General features: G+C 44.1%; 1 protein-coding gene across 3 annotated transcripts in view; it reads right to left on the reverse strand.

Annotated features, from left to right (window-relative positions):
* The window catches only part of SH3RF3 (SH3 domain containing ring finger 3), a 554601-nt gene that overhangs the window by 231568 nt on the left and 296644 nt on the right, over positions 1–26389 (reverse strand). For all 3 annotated transcript variants that reach the window (XM_088445962.1, XM_088445963.1, XM_088445964.1), the window contains exon 3: positions 3196–3291. In XM_088445962.1, coding sequence (XP_088302088.1) covers positions 3196–3291 — 96 coding nt within the window. The remainder of the gene's footprint in view (positions 1–3195; positions 3292–26389) is intronic.

Raw genomic sequence — 26389 nt, forward strand, 5'->3', positions numbered from 1 at the left:
GTCCAATGGAGGCGGGAACCGGAAACAAAGCTTAATGAATCCTAATCAGTCCTTATCAATGGGGTATAAATATGGAGACACCGCACTGGAGCACTATCCCCTTGATGAAGTTCTGGACAGACAAAACACGTTGGTAGCTCCTATATCTTGCTACATGAACTATTGGTTTCTTTCTTAAAACTCAGATAAGCATTCATCTTTTAAAAATATATAGTTTTTTAATTAATTTATTTTTTCTAGTCTTTGTCATTGAATTATATGTCCATGTGTTTGTATGTGACTTCTTTTATAGTTGGCACATATTTAATTAATTGTTTTTTATTGTTTTAATATATATATTATTTGTAATAAATTGTGGATTTCTTAAATATAATCTATTGTTGTTGAGATTCATACTTTACACTTTACTTGCTCTTGCATATGTCACTTATATTTATAAACACGCAAGTCGCTACTGATCAATTTCACCCATCTGCAATATAATAATACTACCTACATGTTTTGCGAAGTCATGATTTTGAATGAAAGAAGTCATGATTTTACAATGAATACAAATTACATTATTACCTATCTGCTATGGTTCTTTAATACTGATGATCAGCAGATTTGCATGAGCTTTGGATATATTTTGAATACATTAAAACTTGATAAAAAAACACAGGGATGAAAAAATAGTGAGACTGACATTTTTTTTTAGAAACAAGTGATGTATTTTTCTGCAGCAGCAATATACTTATAAAACAAGTCTTCATAACAGTCCAAGGGGTCTATTTTATAAAATAAAAAATGGCTTTTGTCTAGCATTTTAGCTGGAGAAATATTAAAATTTCACGTCCCCATATTTTGTATACTGAAAAGGGTCCACCTCTGCAATTCAGCAGCCTCCATCTGTTTCAATTGGGGCTTCACAGATTAAATATGAAAGAAGCAAAGCTTCACTCTTTTTGTTCTAGAAAACATAACACCATCCATAATTAGTAGGGACTAGCAGGAAGAGACCGTTCTCTTCCTGCTTTCTCCCATAATACTCTCTGCTACTCTCCACACTAGTCCCGGCAGCCTTGCGACGCGAGTATTTAATTTGTTTTTTCAATACTTACAAATATAAACATTCTAGTGTGTGCAGATACTTTACTCCCTACTCCCTATTTGCCCTTTTTTTCTCTCAAACATCGTCACAACTTTTCTTGGCTATTTTCACCCTCCCTTCCTCAGCACAGGCGCTGTGCTGGCATGCTTATTTCTAAAAATATGAAGAAAAGGGAATTGCGAAACTGGGTGAACACTGCTGATATTTTAATAAGCTTTATCAGATTTGTAATTAATGAGACTCTAAGGGGCCTATGTATTAATAATCGTGGAACTGCCGCGATTATTAAGATTTTATATCGTAATGGATATTTTCATTCATGAAAATATCCTGACTATGTGTTGCAGTAACCACTGACCCTACGCGTTACATCCCCAGCATATTGTAGAAGTCTTTCTCCTGGGGAAGCTCACACTGCACAATGTCAGCTTCCGCTGCTGGTCTTAGGCTGCAGGAGAGAGATGGAAAGCTCTCACTCCTACTCATAAGCCTCTATAGGCTTAAAGCAGTTAACACTATATGAAGATGGAGTTCACTACCTGGGGCAAACTACGAAAATAATCGCTTTTCAGTTTCTACATAATTTTATGAAAATAATGCTTGATACGTAGGCCCCTAAATGATAAATCAGAATTCCAAACAGACAGAAGGCAAGTCATACAAAATACCGGTCTCAAATAGAAACAGAATTGGATATGAGTTGATGAAGCTGGTGCAGATGTAAGACAGAGGGGTCTATTCATCATCGGGGATACTTATCATTGGAGCTATTCATGATTGCTCCGGTATGGGGACACCAGCTATGAAAAGCAGCTGTCCCCGCGATCAGTAAAGTAGCAGCGTTACTTAACGGTCCCCCGTCGCAGGCTTCTGCGCATGTGTGACCCGAGATCACACCTGCGCAAAGCCGCTGGGGGGGCAGTGGAGGGATCCACTCAGATCCCTCTTCGCATCCCTGGAACTCCTTCTCATAGAAAGGAATAGGGCTCAGAGAACAAGCGCCATCTGAAAATGTTTTTTTTTCTTGGAGTTTGCTGAATATCAGGTGGTTCTATCAGACCCCTTATGATGAATGGTTGAATGGTATATATGGTATGAATGGTATATATGCAGAATCTAGAGTTTCCGCATGTGTAACGGGCCATTTTAGTTATGATGAATAGGCCCCAGACAGTGGAGAGGACCCTCATGGTGAAAACATACAAAGCTTGGACAGTAGGTGCTGGTGGCATTCTAGTCGGCAGAATGCCTAGAGTAGAGGGTATAGTACCAGGTGAGGATGTAGTGGAGAATAAGCTAAAATTAAGAGATTGGTTTTGAGGGAGCACTTTAAAGATTCAAAGTTGGGAGTTACATAAGGCGGTGTAGGTTCCATAAGTAGGGAGGATCTCTCGCTGGTAAAAAAAAAAACGTGGTATACTAGGCATAGTCCTTAGGCTACTATGGGGCAAACTCCAGAATGTTTTGCTTTCTGGAGTAATTGCAAGTGATTTGGACAAGAGTTTTGGTAGCGTTTAGAGGGAGAATTGTCATACATTTTTCCTTTTCTGTAGGTCTTCAAAGTAAAATGTAAAGGAATTATGATTATATAAAAAGGCTGTGTGTTTGATTCTGTTAGGCAGCAAATATATCCTCCTTATGTAATGTGTTTAGCTATGTGTAATGTGTATCAGACAATTTGAGCTCATGCATTAGTTCCAACAAGGTATATTATATATACCTTAAATGGGTTCCTTTTTTGTAGATCTCTAGATGTAGTAACACTGCTGAAGATAACAGCCAAAGCAGACACAGACAGTTTGAACATTCTGCTGCTCTGCTTCAATTTATTCCCCTTAATATAATTTAATGAATGCACAAATTCAGATTACTTGTTATATTCATTTACATATTGCATGACAAAACATCTGTGTTTACTATGAAATGTAACTATACTTTAGAATATATAATTCACAACACTTAGTTTACAGTTATCACTCCTCCCCTTGTATAAAATCACATTGTTTATGAAGATACACAAAAGTCAAAAGTTTGAATTCCTATTATACATGTAGAACGGTGTTTTATGGTGTTACTACTAATCACCATGACTGTAATTTTCTCACCTCTACATAAAGAATGGGAAAAATTCCAATCTTGTCTCCCAGCATTCCTTCGGCCCAATTATCATCTACACGTCTGATCACAGTCAGAATTTCATCCTAAAAAAAAATAATTTATATATGTCACCAGATTCTACAAATATAAATACATTTCAGTATAATTTACAATATAGGTTAGTGAATGTATATTATTATTATTATTATTTGTTTGTGCATGCAGTATTGTACAAGAGGTAACATAAAAACAAAGGAGAAATAATAAATAAGCATATACTATATACATATTTGCCTACTCTAAATTTTTCCTCCCCGGGAGAAGCCCTGCCCCTCGTGGTAAATTACCGCAAATACTGCATATTTAGCTAGGGGGCAGGCCAAATGGGGCGATTCTAATAGAATTGCATCATTAAGCTCTGCCTCCTACTCGTCTGACCACGATCCCCGGGAATATTCTTCCTGTTCTGTCCACTTCACTAGGAAGTGGGCAGAAAGCGGGAGAGGTGCCTATTCTTCCGGGGGTGTGAGGGTTTACCTGAAAAATTATGAGTCTCTCAGAGTTCTCGGGAGAGTACGCAAGTATGACACAGATACAGTACAGATAATAATATTTGTGTTTGTGTGTGTGCTTAAAAGGAGGAGGTAGTCAGCATCCCAGCAGACGGGATGCCGACGGTCAGAATACCGGTGCCGGAATCCTGGTCGCCGGCATTCTGAACTGAACTATCAGGAGTTAGGGGGAGTGTTAGGTTTAGGGTTAGGCACTAAGGGGGGAGGGTTAGGTTTAGGGTGCGGGAAAGGAAAAGGTTAGGTTTAGGCACTGGGGGGGTAGGTTCAGGCACGGGGGAGGGAGAGTTAGGGGTAAGGGTTAGAGTTAGGGTACTTACCTAATGGGTTGGTATTCTGACCGCCGGTATCCTGACTACCGAGATCCCATACCCAACCCCTTAAATTGTTAGTAAATTTAACCAAATGTGGCTAAAGGAAAGAAATGTTTTATATCCAAGAGCAACCAATTACATGTAATTAATTTGCCATGCATGAAATAAAACAAATATTTGGTTACTATGTTATCAGTCCTGAAGACACTCTTCGCAAGTGTGCCAGATAGGGTGAGGCCTTCATTATAAAAAAAAATTACCTACTGTAGATGATTTTTCACCTTCAGTAAATTTTATGTGATCCAGAAAAGTAATGGAGCTAGTTATTGTCATTTTATTTTCCCATTTGCTAATGTACCTAATAGAAATAGTTCTTTGCCCAGATTTGAGAAAATATATTGCATGCTGTGTTTAATGACTAAACTTTACCCGTAACATGACAGGGGTGTAACCAGAGACCTCTAGCATCACTTGAGCAGCGGTTAGCCTGGCAATCACTTATACGGTCCCTTGTTGGTGTGTTCACAGGATATAATCAGATACTAATAGCTTCTATTTGACAATATGGATTGCACACCCAGAGGGCAGAATCACATAACCGTGCAAGTATGACATTGCTGATCCCAAATGCACCATTTGCTGCCATTGCTGTAACAGTCTACGGCATCATATATATACGAGTACATATATATATATATATATATATATAAGAAAATAAGATACATTTCTTCTACAATAAAGACCTTCCGGCAAAGCTGTGTCTTGGGGTAGATAAAACTACAGCAAGTTTGCAGAACGTTCTCTACCAATACAAATGCAGGCACTCAGCGGTGCTCTATAAAACTGAGCCTTAGTGTATTAGGTCAGAGGGGAAGGTCTTCTTTCATCTCTCTCTGTACAGAATGAGTGACATGACATGATCCTTATTAACCTGCTTTTACTTGTAGTTTTGAAGCTAACATTCAATAGCCACCCACTGCTAGGTAATCAAAGTAGAGCAGGGCATGGTAGAATAAGCACAGACACATTTATACGTTTTATCCCTGAAGCTGCTTCCACTATTTTTCAATATATATTTTTTGTACTTGCAGCATTTTCCTCTGTGGGGGATTTCTGGTCTCCCTGCAAGAGACCTACTCCAAGTAATAAACTGTTCTTGATTTATTACATTTTTCTTTTCAGTAGATAAAATATAACTTGTCAGATATACATATATGATGTTAACATAGTAATACTGTTGAACAATATATAGTTGGAAGTAAGAAACTAATACAACTAACTGTAGTGTGTGTGTGAATTATCAAGTATTCTCTGTAAAGTACTGTAGATTATGTAGGCGAAATCTAAATTATAAAAATAAAAATAATATAACTGAAGCAAAATAAAATGTACAAAGTGCATTAGACCTGCAGTGCAAAAAACCTTGGTGTACACTTAGGAGTAAATTTACTAAAGTGAGAGTTTTTAGAAGTGGAAATGTTGCCCATAGCAACCAATCAGATTCTATCTATTATCTTCTAGAAGATGCTAGTTAAATGTTAAGCAGAATCTGATTGGTTGCTATGGGCAACATCTCCACTTCTTAAAACAATACTTTTTCCCTGTGTCATTTCACATTATTACACACAACTTAATTTATGGGCATCTATGATTTGATTTCTTAGCATGTGTGGATTGCATGGGTTGTTGCTGACATATTTTACCCGCTGTGTATATATACATACTCATTTTATATATGCCACCATCACCCCTTGTTGTGTGTGTGTATGTATATACAGTAGGGTTCCGAACTCAGAGATCCAAACTCAGAGATCCGAGCTCAGAGATCCAAACTCACTTGAACTTAAGGGATCCGAGTCGGCTCGGGTTTTCCCACCTGACTCGAATCTGAAAACGACGCAAAACGTCATCATCCCACTGTCGGATTGTCGCGGGTTTTGGATTCTATAAAGGTGCTGGGAGCTGTGCTGCATAATTGAGGTTGTCCTGTCCATAGGTGTTGGCTGGCTGTTATCCATAGGGGCTGGTTGGCTACTGTTGGCTGTTGTCCTGTCCATAGGGGCTGGCTGGCTGTAGTCCATAGGGGCTGGCAGGGCCGCCAAGAGCCAAGGCGGGCCCCGGTAATAGGGGCATGGCCTAATCTCGGGAGGCGTGGCCACGCCCCATTGCCAAAAAAAACCTAAATAAATAAGCGGCGCTGCGTGCCAGGGGGGGGGCGCTCTGAGGCCCCTCAGCCCGGCGCAAAGCCAGGGGGGCGTGATCAGTGTGATCGCTCCCCCGCACAGGCATAGGAGACTGCTGTGGCTGCTGCTCAGCAGCCACGAGCAGTCTCCAACTGCAGCTCAGCACACGCTGTGTGCTGGGCTGCTGTGAGGGAGGGGGGGGGCGGCGTCAGACCCGGGCGCCACTGGGGGCTGGCTCGCTGTTGTCCATAGGGGCTGGCTGTTTTGAGGTTGTCCTGTCCATAGGGGCTGGCTGTTATCCATAGGGGCTGGTTGGCTACTGTTGGCTGTTGTCCTGTCCATAGGGGCTGGCTGGCTGTAGTCCATAGGGGCTGGCTGGCTGTTGTCCATAGGGGCTGGCTGGCTGTTTTCCATAGGAACTGGCTGTTTTGAGGTTGTCCTGTCCATAGGGGCTGGCTGCCTGTTATCCATAGGGGCTGGCTGTTGTCCTGTCCATAGGGGCTGGCTGTCTGTAGTCCATAGGGGCTGGCTGTTGTCCACAGGGGCTGGCTGGCTGTTGTCCTGTCCATAGGGGCTGGCTGTTCTGCTGTGTTATCCAGGGGGTGCTCTGTCCATCATGGGTGCTCTTCTTCACCCCCAGTGTAAAAAAAATACAAACAATTTTTTGTGTGTGTTAGCCATACCACCAGTGAAAAAATAAAAACAATTTTTTGTGTGTGCGTAATTGTATATTAGCCACACCATCAGTGTGAAAATACAAACAATTTTTTGGTGTGTGCGTGTTAGCCTGACACACCACCAGTGAAAACATAAAAACTATTTTTTGTGTGTGCATCACCAGTGTGAAAATAAAAACAATTTTTTTGTGTGTGCGTGTTAGCCTGCCACACCACCAGTGTGAAAATAAAAAAACGATTTGTATGTGCATGTTAGCCACACCACCAGTGAGAAAATAAAAGCAATTTTTTGTGTGTGCGTAATTTCTGCCCATTGTTTTGTGCTGTTACCGGTTACCCTGCAATACGTTTGTATCCAGTGCCTGCCATCCCAACTTCTGGTGTGAGGAATTCTTCTTAAGACGCGGCCGCGCATATTGTATAAAGGCTAGCTAAACAAACCTCCCCAGCACCTTCCTACCTAGGCGGCTTCCTGTAAGTGTGAGCCAGGCAGAGATTCATTGAGCCGCAGTACTACCTGTGGCCTGAGATCTTCATGCTGGTCGGCAATACTTCTGCATATTCCGCTGACCCACTTCTGTGGTGCCTGACGGGGAATTATATAACCACATTGAGGTACAACGGCCCATGCCTATTTTTCTAAAAACTCCACGTTATCCAGCAAACTAGAATATCTTAATGGATACTACGTTTTAGTGCGGTGAACTCATTGTTGCCATTTTACAAGTATCATCTACAAGCTGTGGCAACTGTTCACATTTGTTGCAACTGACTAAGGCCCTCATTCAGAGCCGCTCGTTAGCGGCAGTACGCTCGTTCCGAGCGATGTTTGCACATCTGCGCATGCGTACGGTTTTTAGTACGCATGCGCGAACCAGTCAGTGCGGCCAAAAATCGTTGGTACGCAATATAGCGAGTGCCTGCTATTTTGAATGACAGAATGAGGCGTATGTGGGTGGTAACAGGGGAAGGTGCTTGAAAATGGGGAGTGGAGATCCGAACGCAGGCGTGCTTAAAGGTCAAAATGGGCGTTTTATGGGTGTGTATATTTAAAACAGCAGCGTCATTGTTCACGTCACTGGGTTATTTTATAGCCAGAACTGCTCGCAAATTTGTGGTAGCAATCACCAACCACAAGAATAGCGAGCAGTTCATACGCTGGTCGATGTACTCGATTAATCTAATAAATAGCGGACATGACGTAGGATGCGAGCGGCCAGGGGGCGTTTTTAACAAATAAACGAGCGTATGTTTTGCTCGCTCGTTCAGACTTAGAGGTGTGAACAGACTACAATGTGCGTACGGATCATTTGAATAGCCACCCCTTGTTTTTAAACGAACGACCGCAAATAGCGAACGGCTCTGAATGAGGGCCTAAGTTAGTCTTTGGATTATTATTTTATTTTCCAGGATACAACACACTTCTAATTCCTAATAACATTTATATTTACTTATATTTAACATTTTTTTATGTTCTAATATTATTGTTGTTCCTAATTTTTATTTTTCTTATCAATGTCTATGCATATCTATTGATCTAGATTACTGTATTTATACCCATTCATTTAACATATTTCTGTTATTCATGTATTTATTTTTATATTTCTCTAATGGTTATTAAATATATAATTTTTTACTCCATTACATTATCTGCCAGCGCGGTATTCTTCTTTTTCCTAATTAAGTGTGTATTAGCCACACCACCAGTGTGAAAATAAAAACATTTTTTTGTGTGTGCATGTTAGCCACATCACCAGTGAAAAAATAAAAACAAATTTTGTGTGTGCATGTTAGCCACACCACCAGTGAGAAAATAAAAACAAATTTTGTGTGTGCGTGTTAGCCACACTGGTGGTGTGTTAGCCACACTGGTGGTGTGTTATCCACACCACCAGTGAAAAAATAAAAACATTTTTTTGTGTGTGCGTATCAGCCACACCACCAGTGTGAAAATAAAATAATTTTTTTGTGTGTGTGGTTGGTTGTGTGCATTAGCCGCAACTTAGCTGCGCTAGAATTGCTTGGTGACACTGCTGTAAGACCGCAGTGAGTATAGAGGACAGTCACATCACAGGAGAGCAGGATCCACATAAGTCTTGTAGCTGCCGGCAGCAGTCATGATGACGATGCAAGGCCGTCAACGTCATCTATGAAGGGCGATGCACCAGGGCTTAAGTCAGGCCAAAAAGTCAGGCTAAAAAAAATCTACTTTTACCCTGTTAAAGAAAAGAAAAAAATCTAAAGGTAAGTCAGCTTTGGAGAAACAAAAAATTTGGCAATATGCCATTCACTACATGAGGTGCCAAGGAAAGGATAAGCCCTTGGCCTTTATTATTTATGACTGGTGGTTCTAGTGATGATTTAAGCCCCTCTGCTTGTAGGAGAGGTACAAAGAAAATTTAAATTGGTAAGACACCGGAACCAACTCTGTGCTCCAAAAATATCACAAATCCCAGAGGAGAGTCCAAGTGTGTCCGCGGTTGCCATGTGTGAGCCTGACCTTTCTAATACAGTACTTGAAGAGGATACTCCTTCCACCATTTGTGTGCCCTCTGCAAATGTGGGGATGAGCAGCACAAGTCAACATGTTGACATAGAAATCGAGGATGCTTCTGTAGAATTGCACAAGGAGGATAGTTATGTAGTTGGCGATAACAAGGATGATGAGGATGTTGATGATGATGAGTATGAGGATGTTGATGGTGAGGATGTTTGTGTAAAAACTGTAAATCAGGCAACAGTTGTTGCCCATGGTGGGAAAAATCCCATTGTTGCCATGCCTGGGCAAAGGACCAAAAAATCCACTGCTCATGTGTGGGATTATTTCCACCCAAATCTGGGCAACCTTTGCCAAGCCATTTGTAACCATTGCCAAGTAACAGTGAGTAGAGGTAAGGACCTTAACCTTCTTGGAACCTCCTCCCTGCAGCGCATTCATCAAATTGGAAAGGGTATTTCAAATTCTAAAACTCTGGGGACAAAAACCAAACAACAATCAGTCCAGTGTCACCTAGCTGCTCCCTTCTATCTGGATCCAAGCGCCTGCAATCTCCACCACCAACACCTGCATCATCATCAACATCCTCATTCGTGATCGGAAGTAGTCCTGCATCCAATAAGCATGGCTGACTCCTCTCCTATCCGTGATTCCTCAGAAGGATCCTTGAGTGCTACGCCTGTTGCTGCTGCTGGGAGCGGATCTTCATCCCAGAAAGGGACCAAGAGACTACTACTAGTAGTAATTTAAAAAAACAATTGACTATTAAACAGTCCTTTGATAGAGGAAGTAAGTATAACAGCTGTCACCCAGTTTCACAGCAGATCACTGACTCCTTTACAGTTGTGCTAGTATTAGATGGTGAAATAATAAAAAATGAGGATGATAGTGTGGAGGAAGTCCAAAAGGAGGATGAGGGAGAAATTTGTGTCCTATATGACGCTAATGAGGATGTTGATGATGAGGATATGGTTTGCATAAATCAGCCACCAGTGGCAGCAGATCTTGCTCATGATAAAAAGAAAGCCAGAAAAGCCACATCTTGGGTGTGTAATTATTTTAATCTAAATTCTGACAACAGTTGTGAAGGCATCTGTTCCATTTGTAAAGCCAAAGTTAGCAGAGGAAGAGATGTTAACCATCTAGGCACCTTCTCCCTGTTACATCACTTGCAGCGAGTTCATGCAATTTGTTTAATAATAAATAATAATAATTTTATTTATATAGCGCTTTTCTCCTAAAGGACTCAAAGTGCTTTACAATTGCCTTTACAGTACAAAATACAAAATAAGCTTAAACAAGGGACATTAGTGAAAAGCTTGGGTGAAGAGGTAAGTCTTGAGTCTATTTTTGAAGGATTCTAGAGTGGAGGTCTTAATTAATTAACAAGCAGTCCAGTATCAGCTACCAGCAGTTTGGACCAGCACGTGCAATCTCCACCACTAATTGAAGGCAGTCCTTCCAAAAAATGTTTTGTGGGGGGCCAAACAAACCAAAAGAGTTCAGCCACAAAAGTGTCAGTTCTAGTCGCTAAAGTGATTGGTTTGTTAAAATGTGCATGTCCTTTTTAATATCCCACATAAGAGTGGGTGGGAGGGAAAATTCCATCTTGTACCTCTTTTCTTTACATTTTGCACAATTTGAGGTATTGCCGACTGACTTTATTATAGTTTATTAAACTGCCATCCTGTCTGCCACTGCTGTGTGGCAATGTTTTATAGATGTCCTATATTTATTTAAACTGCAGTGCATCTGTGCCACTACTCTGTTGCTCGCTGCAGCCTTTGGCCAGATTGGTGAAAAATAGTGAAATCAATATTGTGAGCTGTGAGATGGTTTAAAATGCATGGAAATGTCTGAAAATTTTTGTTATTAAGGTTAATAATACGGTAGGAACAAAAATAGGCCCAAATTATGTGGTTTTAGCTGTTTATATCATGTTTTTGAGAAAAATACAGATCCAATACCAAAACCTGAAACCAAAACACCAAAGAAAAAGATCCAAAACTAGGGGAGATACAGATCCAAAACCAAAACACGACGGTCGGCGCACATCTCTAATATATTTATATATTATAAGGGCACAGTTGTGCCCTTATATTAAGGCTGAATCGAAAAAAACGGAAATCTCAATAGAGAATTCCGTAGGGGGGGGCATTGTGTTTAAGAGGCTACACCTCAAAACCTATGGGAGGTACCAAGCTGAAATTTGGCATGGGCGGGTAGAACTGTCACTCGGTGCCTTATACCAAATTTCAGGGCAAAAAAATAAAAATGGAGAATTTGTGAATTTCCTAAACAGTTATTTCTGACACTTAGTTAGGACCACTCTTCTGCTGTTCTCTAAGGGGGATTTTTGGGAAGGCATAACTCAGGGTAGGAGGCGAATTTAGACTTGGGGTTTGTTTTATTAGGTAGTTATTGTTCCAGGGTAGGGCCTTTTGGGGTTCAGGTAATTGAGAATGTTACAGTTATTAAACTATTACCTCACAATTGCACCATTATAGAGATAGGAAGATTCAATTCCTTGCGCAGCCTCAGTAGGAGCCTCCAGCAGGTGTACTCACTGTGGCTTTGCTTGGGTGATGGCTGTCTTCTGCAGGCGGTAGCGGGGAGCAGGACCGGGGAGATGGGAGCTGGCATTTGCTGTGGTTGAGACCCGGGGGAGAAAGCAGGTGGTGGCGGTGCGGCTATTAGAGGCCTAGGCGGGGCGAACGGCGGGCAGTAGGACAAGGGGAGGTAGCCAGCGTCATCAGCAAATGCAGGCTCATGAAGCCTGCATCTGTGCGCAAAAAAAAAATTAACGTGTAAAAATAAAAAATATTAAAAAGCATACCCCCCCTCTTCCCCCAAAAGACCAACCAGCACCGGGCTTTTAGTGTGCAAAATATGGAGGACAAATGTTTTAGGGGTCCCCCGTATTAAGCACAACCAGAACCAGGCTAATGAGAACCAGTCCTGGTTGCCAAAATACGGTAGACAAACGACGTAGGGGTCCCCCGTATACAGCGCAACCGGCACTGGGCTCTGAGCCAGTCCTGATTCTGGAAATAAAGGGGAAAAAATGAGTAGGGTTCACCTGTATTTTCCAGAACCAGCACTGGACTTTTTCTAGCAGGGGGCTGATGCCACAGCCAGGGGAGCCCTTTCACTCACTGGGCCCCCCAGCAAAGCATCAACCCTGATTACAAGTCAGCCCAGGCCCAAGGATACCTGGAGAGCTGGGGACCCCCACTAATAATGGGGTCCACCTCTCCAGGGCACCCCAGGCCTAGGCTAATAGCCCAGGGCTATCCCCGGCACCCCTGCGGTGGCGGGTGCCAGGTTGATAGTTTAAATGTGTTGTGTAAAACTTTGAATAGTTTATGTTGTCTTTAGCTGTGGTACTACACATCTCAGCAAGCCTCCCCCACATGCTGATACTTGGAGAACCACAAGTACCAGCATGTGGGGCATTATGGGTCCACAGGTACCTGTAGTTCTACAGTAAAATAAATATTAAAATAAAAACAGGACACACAACCCGTACTAATTAAAAGTTTATTAAACATACATTCACACCCACATGTACACACACATGTACACATACTCACCTATGTATCCCTGTAGACATCGGTCCCCTTCTCCAGTAGATTATCCGTAGGGTACCTGAAAAAAAAACATACTCACCTTCTCCTATGCAAGGATCAGTCCTATTCAGTCCAAAGTAGGCTATCCCCGGGCTTGGCAAAAAAAAACATCATACGCGACCCACGAACATCCCGAATGAGAGCTTAGTGGCGGGATTTCACTATGGAAACCCCACCGCTGAGCGCTCAATGGCTGAGAGTGGTTCTCACCATTGACTTCAATGGTAAGAACTGTGCGTGCCCATCTCAAAGATGGCCGCCGTGAGCCAATCATGGCTCGCGATGTCATCACCCCACCCCCTCAGCTGGCTTACAGTAGACAGAGCAGCACAGATGGGTAAAGACAGATTGGTGTGGATGAGAAAAACAGACTAGCACAATGTGAGATCACAACAGTAGGGATTGGGGAAGACAGATTGGTGCGGATGGGAGTGAAGAAAGAGTGGTGCAGGTGGGAGGGGAAAGTTAAGGTGGCACGGTTGGGGGGGACAGAGTGGTGAAGTTGGAGGAAGAAAGAGTGGCAGAGATGAGGGGAAGACAGAGTGATGTGGCTGGGGGCAGATGGAAGGAAACACAGTGGCACGGACGCAGGAAGACAGGGCGGTGCACATGGGGAAAGACATATTGGTGTGGATGAGGGCATGCAGACTAGCACAGTTGGGAGAACACACAGCTGTAGGGATTGGGGAAGTTATAGCAGCATGGAGGCGAACTTAGTGTACATGCATAGACAGAGTATGATAGTTTTAGCAATTAGGGAGCTGAATGTGTATTCAGAATGAGATGGATGTGTTGAGTTAGAAGGATGTTGGAACAAAGTGGGATTATTGTGGTGACTGAATGGGAAGACTGTGGGCACTGAATGAGATGTGTGTGTCACATAACTGCTCAGACCTTAGTTGCATAGACTGCATGTGTGTATTCCAATGAGCACACAATTCTGTGAATTAGCAGCTCCACCATTTTGTGAGTGACAGCAATCTCACTCTGTTAGAGTGCTGAATCTGCAGTTGACCACACATTCAGTATGAAATACCGGCTGACGAATGGCCGGCAGTTCGATTCCTGGCAGCGTCAGTCCGACAGATTCAGAGATCCCGGCAGTGTCAGCCCGACAGCGCTGGAAATCCCGATCATCCCTAGGTAAGTACAAACTAACCTAACCCCCCTAACTCTAACCCTCCTTAGGGGTGCCTAACCCTAACCTCTACCCCTGTGCCTAACGCTAATCCCCCCTCTAAGTGTCTAAACCTAACCAACCCCTTCCCCGCTGCCCGGGGGGGGGATGCCTAAACCTAACCTCCCCCCGAGGGCGCCTAACCCTAACCCCCCCTTCCCCTAGCCTAACTCTAACCCTCCCAGGGGGTGCCTAACCCTAAGTCCCCCCCGGGTGCCCTAAACCTAACCCCCCCCCGCGGCTGTCCACTCGTGGCGCCCAGCAACCCTTCGAAAGAGATGCCGGGCGCCGATCTCCCGGCATTGGAAAAATGACAGGCGTCTAGATTTAGACGCCTGTCATTTAACCCTCGCCGGGATAAAGCAATCGGAAAGCCGGCTGTCGGGCTTACGTCAGCCGGTTTCCTGATTGATTCCCGTTAACCACATGGTGTCATGGCATACTATATCTGAATTACGCAAGGAACACATCCGTTAAGGCGTCAGCCTTAATGATCGTAATTTCATTGCTTTTTGAAGTTTGAGTGGCAGAAAGAAATTCAATAGGTTTTGTGAAATTTCAGATCATGTCTAATGGTGCATACACACGATCAGATTTTTTCTTCAGATATGGACGATAACGATTTAAAAATCGTTCAGTCGTTCATATCTGAAGGAAAATCGTTCATATCTGACATGCCTGAACGATGGACGATCAACGATGCGCGTTCCCGTTTGTCAGATAACGATATCTGACATCTGATGGGTTTGCAGTCAGACTTGGACGATTCCATTCATTTTAATGCAGTCAAAAATCGTTCAATCGTTCAAATCGTTCAAATCGTTCAAAACTTTAGTCAAATCGTCCAAATCGTTCAAATCGTTTAATCGTTCAGTCGTTCATCTGACAAATCTGACAAGTCTGACAAATCTGACCGTGTGTACGCTCCATTATGGTGCATACACACGATCAGATTTTTCCTTCAGATATGAACGATAACGATTTAAAAATCGTTCAGTCGTTCATATCTGAAGAAAAATCGTTCATATCTGACATGCCTGAACGATGGACGATCAACGATGCGCGTTCCCGATGGTCAGATAACGATTTCTGATATCTGATGTGTTTGCAGTCAGACTTGGACGATTCCATTCATTTTAATGCAGTCAAAAATCGTTCAATCGTTCAAATCGTTCAAATCGTTCAAATCGTTCAATCGTTCATCTGACAAATCTGACAAGTCTGACAAATCTGACCGTGTGTACGCTCCATTAGAAGCCATAATGGGACATGTGCATGTGAAACTGTAAGGTTTTTTGTCTATGGAATATATATATATATATATATATATATAAATATATATATATATACACACACACAATATATATATATATATATAAATATATATAATATATATATATATATATATATATATACATACATACAAGCAGGTTTTTTTAAAACTATAGAGTATTATATATTTTTTTTCACAAACGTTCCCAAAATAGTTTTTTTTTTCATTATCACATTATGTAATTAATAGCTATTTAAACGTGATTTTTACATTTTTGTCAAAAAATATATATTGAATTAAGGAGCTGATTCAGACCTGCTCGCTAGGTTGCTAACGCTCATAGCTGTATGTATCACAATGCATTCACTCGTTGTGCATAGGCAGCTCAGCAGAATGAGTGACAGGAGAAGCCATTTGTGGGTGGTGACAGGGACAGTCCACTAGAAACGGGGGAGTGGAGGTGCGAACGCAGGCGTGCCTGAGTGTTTCAACGCCATTTCAGAGGCATGCATAATTAAAAGGCAGCGTCATAGTACACATCACTCGATGGGATTTCACACTGAAGTGATCGCAGTGCTTGCAGCAGGTATAGTCAACCTCAAGCGCTGCTATCGCATCCGATGGTGCTCGATGTACCAATGTTTTCATGCACTTCCAGGAGATGACGTGCACAAGTGGGCATCTTATGAATGGCTAGGGGACGTCTGCATACACTAAGTGATCACACGCCAAGACATAGTGGGCGTGCTAATGCCTTGTTGTGCGATCGCCTGCCTTGCTGGGCGTGCGCTGGATTTGCATACGCAGGCTGTGAGCGAACGTATCTAGTGAGCGGGTCTGTATGAGCTCCATAGTTTAAATTAGGGGTGAGCGGGTTCGGATTTAAAAAATCCGAACCCCCCCGAGCCCCCCCGATCTGAGGCAGATCCGAGTCAGGCTCGACTTTTCCCGCCTGACTCGGATCTGAAATCGAGGCAAAACCTCATCATCCCGCCTTCCGGGTCTCGCGGGTTTTGGAACCTATATAAGGTACCCGCGTCTGCGCCATTTTCTCACTCGGCTGTGGACAGTGAAGAGGGAGGGTGGGAGTTAGGGCTGGCTGGGCTGTGTAGTGTAGTGTAGTGCAGAGTAGTGTTGTGCTGTGCTGTGCTGCGCTGTGCTGCTGTTGTCCACTACTTCAAAGTCCATAGGGGCTGGCTGTGTTGTGCTGTGCTGCTGTTGTTAATAGGGGCTGTGTCCACTACTTCAAAGTCCATAGGGGCTGGCTGGACTGTGTTGTGCAGTCAGTTCTCCATAGGGGCTGTGTCCACTCCAAAGTCCTGTGCAGTGTCCCAGTCCTAAAGGGGTGCTGTAGTGTTGTCCAGGGGGTGCTCTTTCCATCAGGGGTGCTCCCCCCAAGTGCTAAAAAAATAATATTTTTTGTGTGTTTGTGAATTGTGTGCGCAGTAGCCGCACGTGCATCAACAAAGTAGTGCCAAGCGTGCGCCTGTGTCATAAGTAAAGGGCCGGCTGGCTTGACAGTTAAAGGGTGCTGTAACCCCCAAAGTACACTCCAGTCCAAACCAAAAAAATATATATTTTCTGTGTTTGTGAATTGTGTGCGCAGTAGCCGCACGTGCATGAACAAAGTAGTGCCAAGCGTGCGCCTGTGTCATAAGTAAAGGGCCGGCTGGCTTGACCGTTAAAGGGTGCTGTAACCCCCAAAGTACACTCCAGTCCAAACCAAAAAAATATATATTTTCTGTGTTTGTGAATTGTGTGCGCAGTAGCCGCACGTGCATCAACAAAGTAGTGCCAAGCGTGCGCCTGTGTCATAAGTAAAGGGCCGGCTGGCTTGACCGTTAAAGGGTGCTGTAACCCCCAAAGTACACTCCAGTCCAAACCAAAAAAAAAATTATTTTCTGTGTTTGTGAATTGTGTGCGCAGTAGCCGCACCTGCATCAACAAAGTAGTGCCAAGCGTGCGCCTGTGTCATAAGTAAAGGGCTGGCTGGCTTGACCGTTAAAGGGTGCTGTAACCACCAAAGTACACTCCAGTCCAAACCAAAAAAAAAATTATTTTCTGTGTTTGTGAATTGTGTGCGCAGTAGCCGCACGTGCATGAACAAAGTAGTGCCAAGCGTGCGCCTGTGTCATAAGTAAAGGGCCGGCTGGCTTGACCGTTAAAGGGTGCTGTAACCCCCAAAGTACACTCCAGTCCAAACCAAAAAAATATATATTTTCTGTGTTTGTGAATTGTGTGCGCAGTAGCCGCACGTGCATCAACAAAGTAGTGCCAAGCGTGCGCCTGTGTCATAAGTAAATGTCCGGCTGGCTTGACCGTTAAAGGGTGCTGTAACCCCCAAAGTACACTCCAGTCCAAACCAAAAAAAAATATATTTTCTGTTTGTGAATTGTGTGCGCAGTAGCCGCACGTGCATCAACAAAGTAGTGCCAAGCGTGCGCCTGTGTCATAAGTAAAGGGCCGGCTGGCTTGACCATTAAAGGGTGCTGTAACCCCCAAAGTACACTCCAGTCCAAACCAAAAAAAATATTATTTTCTGTGTTTGTGAATTGTGTGCGCAGTAGCCGCACGTGCATCAACAAAGTAGTGCCAAGTGTGCGCCTGTGTCATAAGTAAAGGGCCGGCTGGCTTGACCGTTAAAGGGTGCTGTAACCCCCAAAGTACACTCCAGTCCAAACCAAAAAAAAAAATTATTTTCTGTGTTTGTGAATTGTGTGCGCAGTAGCCGCACGTGCATCAACAAAGGAGCAGCGCCAAGCGTGCGCCTGTGTCCCATAAGTAAAGAGCCGGCTGGCTCATTTCTTAAAGGCTGGTGTAACCCACAAAGTGCACTACTCTCCAGCAAAAATAAAGAAATATTTTCTGTGTTTAGCCGCACGTATATATCAAATCGATATAACATAAATGGAGGACCAAACTTTCTCCGATAAAAATAAAATAGAGAAAGATCAAGAACCACTTCCTCCTAGTGCTGAAGCTGCTGCCACTAGTCATGACATAGACGATAACATGCCATCAAAGTCGTCTGCCAAGGCCGATGCCCAATGTCATAATAGAGGGCACATACAATCCCAAATGACAAAGTTCAGGAAAATGACCTTGAAAAAAACATTTAAATCAGCTGAAGAGAAACGTAAACTTGCCAATATGCCATTTACGACACGGAGTGGCAAGGAACGGTTAAGGTCGATCTCTAGTATGTTCATGACTAGTGGTTCAGCTTCACATGACGATGGAAGCCCTCCTCCCACTAAAAAAATCAAAAGAGTTAAGCTGGCAAAAGCACAGCGAAGAACTGTGCTTTCTAAGAAGATATCACAAATCCCCAAGGAGAGTCCAAGTGTGGTGGTGGTTGCGATGCCTGACCTTCCCAGCACTGGACGGGAAGAGGTGGCTCTTTCCACCATTTGCACGCCCCCTGCAAGTGCTGAAAGGAGCACCCACAGTCCACTTGCTGATATGCAAATTGAAGATGTCACTGTTGAAGTACAACAGGATGAGGATACTGGTGTAGCTGGCGCTGAGGAGGAAGTTGGCGAGGAGGATTCTGATGGTGATGTGGTTTGTTTAAATCAGGCTCCGGGGGAGACAGTTGTTGTCCATGGGATGAAAAAGCCCATCACGGTCATGCCTGGGCAGAAGACCAAACATTCCACCTCTTTGGTCTGGCAATATTTCTATCCAAATCCGGACAACAACTGTCTTGCCATATGTACCTTATGTAAAGGTGGAATAAGTAGGGGTAGGGACGTTAACCACCTAGGAACATCCTCCCTTATACGGCACCTGCAGCGCGTTCATAATAAGTTACTGTCAAGTTCAGAAACTTTGGCTAAGACCGTAAGCAGTCCAGGGACACCTAAATCCCGTTGTCCTATTGTATCCAAGCGCCTGCAAACCACACCGTCAACTCCCTCCTCGTCAATTTCCTCCTTAGTCAGGATCGGAAGTAGTCCTGCAGGCCATGTCACTGGCATGACTGACTCTCCTATCCCGGATTCCTCCGGAGGATCCTGCATTGCTACGCCTCCTGCTGCCGCTGCTGCTGTTGCTGCTGCTGGGAGTCGTTCATCATCCCAGAGTGGAAGTAGGAACACCACTACTTTTACTAAACAATTGACCCTCCAACAGTCCTTAGCAAGGAGGATGAAGTACGACAGCAGTCATCCTGAAGCAAAACGTATAACTGAGGCCTTGACTGCTATGTTGGTGTTAGACGTGCGTCCGGTATCCGCCATTAGTGCAGTGGGATTTAGACAATTGATGGAGGTAGTGTGTCCCCGGTTCCAAATCCCGTCTAGAATCCACTTCACTAGGCAGGCGATACCGAGACTGTACAGAAACGTCAGAAAAAGTGTCCTCAGTGTCCTGAAAAATGCCGTTGTACCCAATGTCCACTTAACCACGGACATGTGGACAAGTGGAACAGGGCAGACTAAGGACTATATGACTGTGACAGCCCACTGGGTAGATGTATCACCTTACGCAGCAACAGCAGCAGCGTCACCAGTCGCAGCATCTCAGAAACGCCAGCTCGTTCCAAGGCAGGCTGCGCTGTGTATCACCGGTTTCAGTAAGAGGCACACCGCCGACAACCTCTTAGAGAAACTGAGGGAAATCATCGCCCAGTGGCTTACCCCACTTAGACTCTCCTGGGGATTTGTGATATCTGACAACGCCACCAATATTGTGCGGGCATTACATCTGGGCAAATTCCAGCACGTCCCATGTTTTGCTCACACAATAAACTTGGTGGTGCAGAATTTTCTGAAAAGCGACAGGGGCGTGCAGGAGACGCTTTGGGTGGCCCGAAAAATTTCAGGCCACTTTCGCCATTCAGCGACTGCGTGCCGAAGACTGGAGCGCCAGCAAACACTCTTGAACCTGCCCCGCCATCACCTGAAGCAAGAGGTTGTGACGCGGTGGAACTCAACCCTCTATATGCTTCAGAGGATGGTGGAGCAGCAAAAGGCCATTCAAGCCTATACATCCACCTATGACATAGGCAAAGGAGGGGGTATGCACCTGACTCAAGCGCAGTGGAGAATGATTTCCGTGCTGTGCAAGGTTCTCCAGCCCTTCGAACTTGCCACACATGAAGTCAGTTCAGACACTGCCAGCTTGAGTCAGGTCATTCCCCTCATCAGGCTTTTGCAGAAGCAGCTGGAGAAAGTGAAGGAGGAGCTAAGACGGAGCAATTCCGCTCGGCATGTGGGACTTGTGGATGAAGCCCTTCATTCGCTTTGCCAGGATTCCAGGGTGGTCAATCTGTTGAAATCAGACCACTGCATTTTGGCCACCGTGCTCGATTCCAAGGTTATAAACACTATGCGGTGTCTCTCTTTCTGGCCGACACAAGCCTGCAGAGGTGCTAAGACCTGCTGGTGAACACATTGTCAGCTGAAGCGGAACGTGACACGTCAACAGCTCCTTCTTCATTTTCTCCCGCAACTGGGGCTGCCAGGAAAAAACTTAGGTATCCTAAGCAACCCACTGGCGGTGATGCAGGGCAGGCAGGACAAAGTTTGGACATCTGGTCCGGACTGAAGGACCTGGCAACAATTTCTGACATGTCTACTGTCACTGCATATGATACTGTCACCATTGACAGAATGGTGGAGGATTACATCAGTGACAGCATCCAAGTAGGCATGTCAGACAGTCCATACCTGTACTGGCAGGAAAAAGAGGCAATTTGGAGGCCCCTGTACAAACTGGCTCTATTTTACCTGAGTTGCCCCCCCTCCAGTGTGTACTCCGAAAGAGTGTTTAGTGCAGCCGGGAACCTTGTCAGCGAAAGGCGTAGGAGGTTGCTTCCACAGAATGTGGAGAAGATGATGTTCATCAAAATGAATTATCAGCTCTTCCAGGGAGACCAGCCTCCAGAACGTACAGAGGGACCTGTGGTGGTGGATTCAAGTGGGGACGAGTTAATACTTTGTGAGGATGAGGATGTACACACTGAAGAGGGTGAGGAATCAGTGGATGAGGAGGATGAGGATGACATCTTGCCTCCGTAGAGCCAGTTTGTGCAGGGACACATTAATTGCCAGCTTGTTTTGTGGGGGCCCAAACGAACCAATAATTTCAGCCACAGTTGTGTGGCAGACCCTGGCGCTGAAATGATTGGTTTGTTAAAGTGTGCATGTCCTGTTTATACAACATAAGGGTGGGTGGGAGGGCCCAAGGACAATTCCATCTTGCACCTCTTTTTTTTCTTTGCATTATGTACAGTTTGGGGCCTAGTTTTTCAAACTGCCATCCTGTCTGCCACTGCAGTATCACGCCTAGATGGGTCACGTGTTTGTGCCGCCCACTCGTGTCGCTTAGCATAGTCATCCAGCTACCTCGGTGCAACCTATTGGACATAAAAACACTATTGTGTGAGGTGTTCAGAATAGACTGGAAATGAGTGGAAATTAAGGTTATTGAGGTTAATAATAGCATAGGAGCAGAAAAACCTACAAATTCTGTGATTTTAGCTGTTTTTATGCTTTTTTTCAAAAAAATACAGATCCAAAACACAAAACCCAGAACCCAAAACACGGAAGGGTGGTTTTGGCAAAACCAATCCAGATCCAAAACACGAAGAAAGATCCAGATCCAAAACACAAAACACGAAAAGTGGCCGGTGCCCACCCCTAGTTTAAATAGCTATTATTAACATAATTTGCTAATAAAAAAATCAACAATTTCGGAGCGGTTTTTGGAAGATAAATTTGTCAGTTAAGTGGTTAATATGGCATAATATGAACTGGGGACATTATGTCATAATGTAAGAAGGGTTACTGTACTGCATAATATGTACAGTACTAACAGCCATACAATGTGACATACCGTGAACTAGGGCCCTGATTCAGAGCCAGACGCACTGACAGAGCGCTCGCTCTGAATCAGGGCGTCTTTTTTTTTTTTTTATGGAGCGGCCTCCTGGCCGCTCGCATTGCTGTGGGTTGCCACCCACAGCTAATGCGAGCGGCCAGGATGATGGTCGCGATGGTCAAGACCATCGAGACCTTCGGGCTTGCGACGAGACCCTTGTGGTAGGGTCTCGTGGCCGCAAGCCCCAGAGAGCTTTCGGCTCAAACAGAGCCGAAAGCTCTCCCACTGACATCACTTGTGATGTCAGTGGGACCGCCCCCAGATGATAGGCTCATAGGAAAGCCTCCACCAAAGGGGGCATGCTGTCACTCAACATCGACAGCATGCCCCCTTTGGTGCGAGACCCGGAGCGACGGATTGCCCGTCGCTATCCGAGTCTCGCGCATGCGCATGACGGAGCCGGCTCCATCGTGCGCATGTGCTCTGGGCCACCATCGACCCGGTAGCAAGCGCTCAGCGCTTGTAACCGGGTCTGAATTAGGCCCTAGGGCCCTACTATGGTTCATAAAATAAACTATGGAACTTCAATGGGGCATAACATTAACACTAGAACACTACCATGGGCATCATAATGGGGGGGTAAGTGGGCTTTTGGCCCCCCAAACATGTGAAAGGAGCGGCGGCTGTGGATGGTCAAGGGCTGTGCTTTATAGCAATAGGCTGTGTGGCCACTGCACCGCATAGAAGAGGAGGTGTAATGTGCGGTCTTTAAGTTAAAACACTGCACATTACACATCCTCCTCCATGCGGTGCAGGGGTTGTGCAGCCTGTTGCTTTAAAGCACAGCCCCATACCATCTGCGACCGCCGCTCAGGTAAGAAAGAGGGAGGGAGGAAAGATGAGGGGAGATGGGGGGGGCGGGTGCTGGAACGATTTTATGTTGCACCCCCCCAACATAAAATCGTTCAGACACCACTGGACACTACTATGGTTCAGAAAATGAATTAGGGCACTATTATGGGGCTTTAAATTAAGTGCTCTAGAGAGATGTCTCCCTAGCAGCATTGGGAGAGGGGTCTTTAAAATATTGCTGTAGGGTTCACAAATGTCTGGATATGCCCCTGTGGGGAGAAGATGCTTTAGGTAGGGGTGGAGGCTGCCCAAAGGGTGCGGAATCCGCACCCTTACACCCGTGCTCCGCTGTCCTGCGATACTGACCTGTCCTGGTCTCCTCTGTGCACATGTGGTCTCATTGAAGGCCCAGACTTGGGCATTAAGTAAAAATTAAAAAAGTTAAGAAACATTTTAAAAAGAGTCCTAAAACTAGGAAAATATTGTAATATAATTTGAAAAGGAAAACATGTTTTATTCTAATAATAAAGTATTTTTTCCACTCTTGCGCCACTGCTGCCACCATTCTGAGATACTGTAGCTATCGCCAGTGTGTGGGCTTCTTAAATATGGAGAAGATCTACCTATGGTAAAAACACCCGTTTCAATGGATTTAGGGTTTTTCTCTACACCCTGTCAAATTCTCCAACAAAGTGAAATGCCCAAAAAAGTCAAACAGTCAAACAGTCCTTTTGGGAGTGGAAATATCTGTCTTCCCCTTCTTAAATCAGGGAATGCACCTAAATATGCACCCTCCACACTACTGAATTGCATGCTAGGCGACTTTCTGGCTGCCCCCAGCCAGGTCAGCACTGCAGGGGCGTGCTGGGGTGCGGTGGTGAGATTTCTGGCATTGTAAAGCAGATGGCAGGCCTACTGTTATACAGTTCAGAGCGAAATGTGTCATCGCAAAGGGGGGGTGGCAGCCAAACCGGGAGACTCCCTCTCCTGCGGGGGGCCGGAAGCACCACCCAATATACGGGACCCTCCCGGCCATTGCGGGAGAGTCGGCAAGTGTGCCTTAACACTTATTAATAATGAGGCTAAGACTTTTACACGTGGGCAATGAAAAACTATTCTAGTGAAAAAAATATATAAAAGGAATTACAGCTTCAAGAGACCTATTTATGAAAAATCCCAGTACATGCTTATAAATTAACATTATAACATTTTGCCATTCAATTAAATGTCCCATACGAGACACTGTAAAAAATCTGTACTGTAGCATTTTGAGTTTTCAAAATAAGCTGACAAGTTAAATTATAACTCTTTCTCATAGGTTTTCTTAAAAAAAAAAGCACAGGCTCTTAATCAGGGATGTATGCCGAACCCCGTGTTTTGGTTTTGGATCTATATCTCCTTCGTGTTTTGGTTCTGAATTTGGTTTTGGCAAAACCGTCCTTGCGTGTTTTGTTTTGGATCTGTATTTTTTCCTAAAAAAAAACAAACTGCTAAAATCACATAATTTGTGCCTGTTTTTGTTTCTACAGTATTATTAACCTCAATAACATTAATTTCCACTCATTTCCAGTCAATTTTGACCACCTCACAGCTCAAAATATTGTTTTCGTCCAGTTTAGGCCCAACCCGTGGCAGTTCGACTCAAACATGGCACATAAGGAAACATATGTTTTCATTAATCAAGAGGCCTGAGGGAGATGGAGTATGTATGTAGTTGAAGGCAGGGAAAGGAAGGGTTGATTCATAGTAAATTTAATTTAAGTTTTTGACTCCAAAGCAAATTTATGAGGGAGGGAGGTGGTGGGTAGTCATTTTCAAAGAATATTTGACTTCACATCAGTCCTAGTTGAGCTCTTGTGGTTATCCAGTATTTTTTTTTTAAATGAAAGGGGCATGCAGGAGATGGTGTCTGTGGCAGCACACAAAATGGAATCTCTGAACAGGAAGGGGGCAGAGGGATTTTTAAAGTCTGGTACTAAACATCTGTTATCATTGTGCTTCTGGGATTATGGATGGGAAGGCTGGGAGGGGAGGAGAGAAAACATCTCCAGATACCATCACAAAATAGCCTTCCTTTCCATTTGGTGTTTGAGTTGCATCTGACCAAATATGGCTGTTATGCTCTTGGAAAACCAAGCCCACCAGGTTGCTATCTACAAATCAAAGTTGAAAAATGGCATAAGAGTATTTTGCAAGTATACCTATATGTGATTTTAGTTTAAATAAATACAGTATGAAACTATAAAAAAGTAAGCATCAAAACAGTTGCACAAAAGCATGCCAGTTTAAAAAAAAAATATAGGCCATCTACTAAACTTTTGCAACACAGCAGTGGCAGACAGGATGGCAGTTTCATAAAATTTAAAATGTCAGGCAGCAATGGCCCAAACAGCACATAATGCAAAGAAAAAAAGGTGCAAGATGGAATTGTCCTTTGGTCCTTCCACCCACCCTTATGTTGTATATAGGACATGCACAGTTTAACAAACCAATCACTTCAGTGTCAGGGACTGCCAATTGTGGCTGAAGCGATTGGTTTGTTTGGGCCTCCATAAAACAAGCTACCAACGGGCAGCTGACATTGCTGGCAATGATCTCTCCGAGCACAAACTGATATTACAGAGGCAAGTTGTTATCGCCATCATCATCCGATTTCCTCACCCTCATCAGTGTGTACATCATCTTCAAACAATATTAATTCATCCCTGTTGGAATCCACCATTACAGTCTCAAGTGCCTCTGTAATTTTTGCATGTAACTGGTGGTATAGGTCTTCTTCATGAAATTTATAGTTCATTTTGATGAACATCATCTTTTACAAAATAGCCTCCTACACCGATCGCCGACAAGGTTCCTGGCTGTGCGGAAAACTCTTTCGGTGTACACACTGGAGGATGGGCAGCTCAACTAAAGCAAAGCCAGTTTGTGCAAGGGCCTCCAAATTGCCTTTTTTTCCTGCCAGTAGTGAAACGGACTGTCTGACATGCCTATTTGGATGCCGCAGTATCAATAAAATAGTCCTCAACCATTCTTTGAATGGTGACCGTAGCAGATGGAGTCATGGTAGAGGTCTCATTAATTGTAGGCAATTCTTTTAGACCTGACCAGATGGAAGATCCTGACAACTCTTGGTTCCTGGCTAAGCTAAATAATTATATGACCCAGAGTGGGTGCAACTATTAGGTAGCATAAATTATTTTGGGGTG

The sequence above is a fragment of the Taudactylus pleione genome, unplaced genomic scaffold, assembly GCF_031769625.1.
Source record: "Taudactylus pleione unplaced genomic scaffold, aTauple2 ptg000391l, whole genome shotgun sequence".
NCBI classification, from domain to species: Eukaryota; Metazoa; Chordata; class Amphibia; order Anura; family Myobatrachidae; genus Taudactylus; species Taudactylus pleione.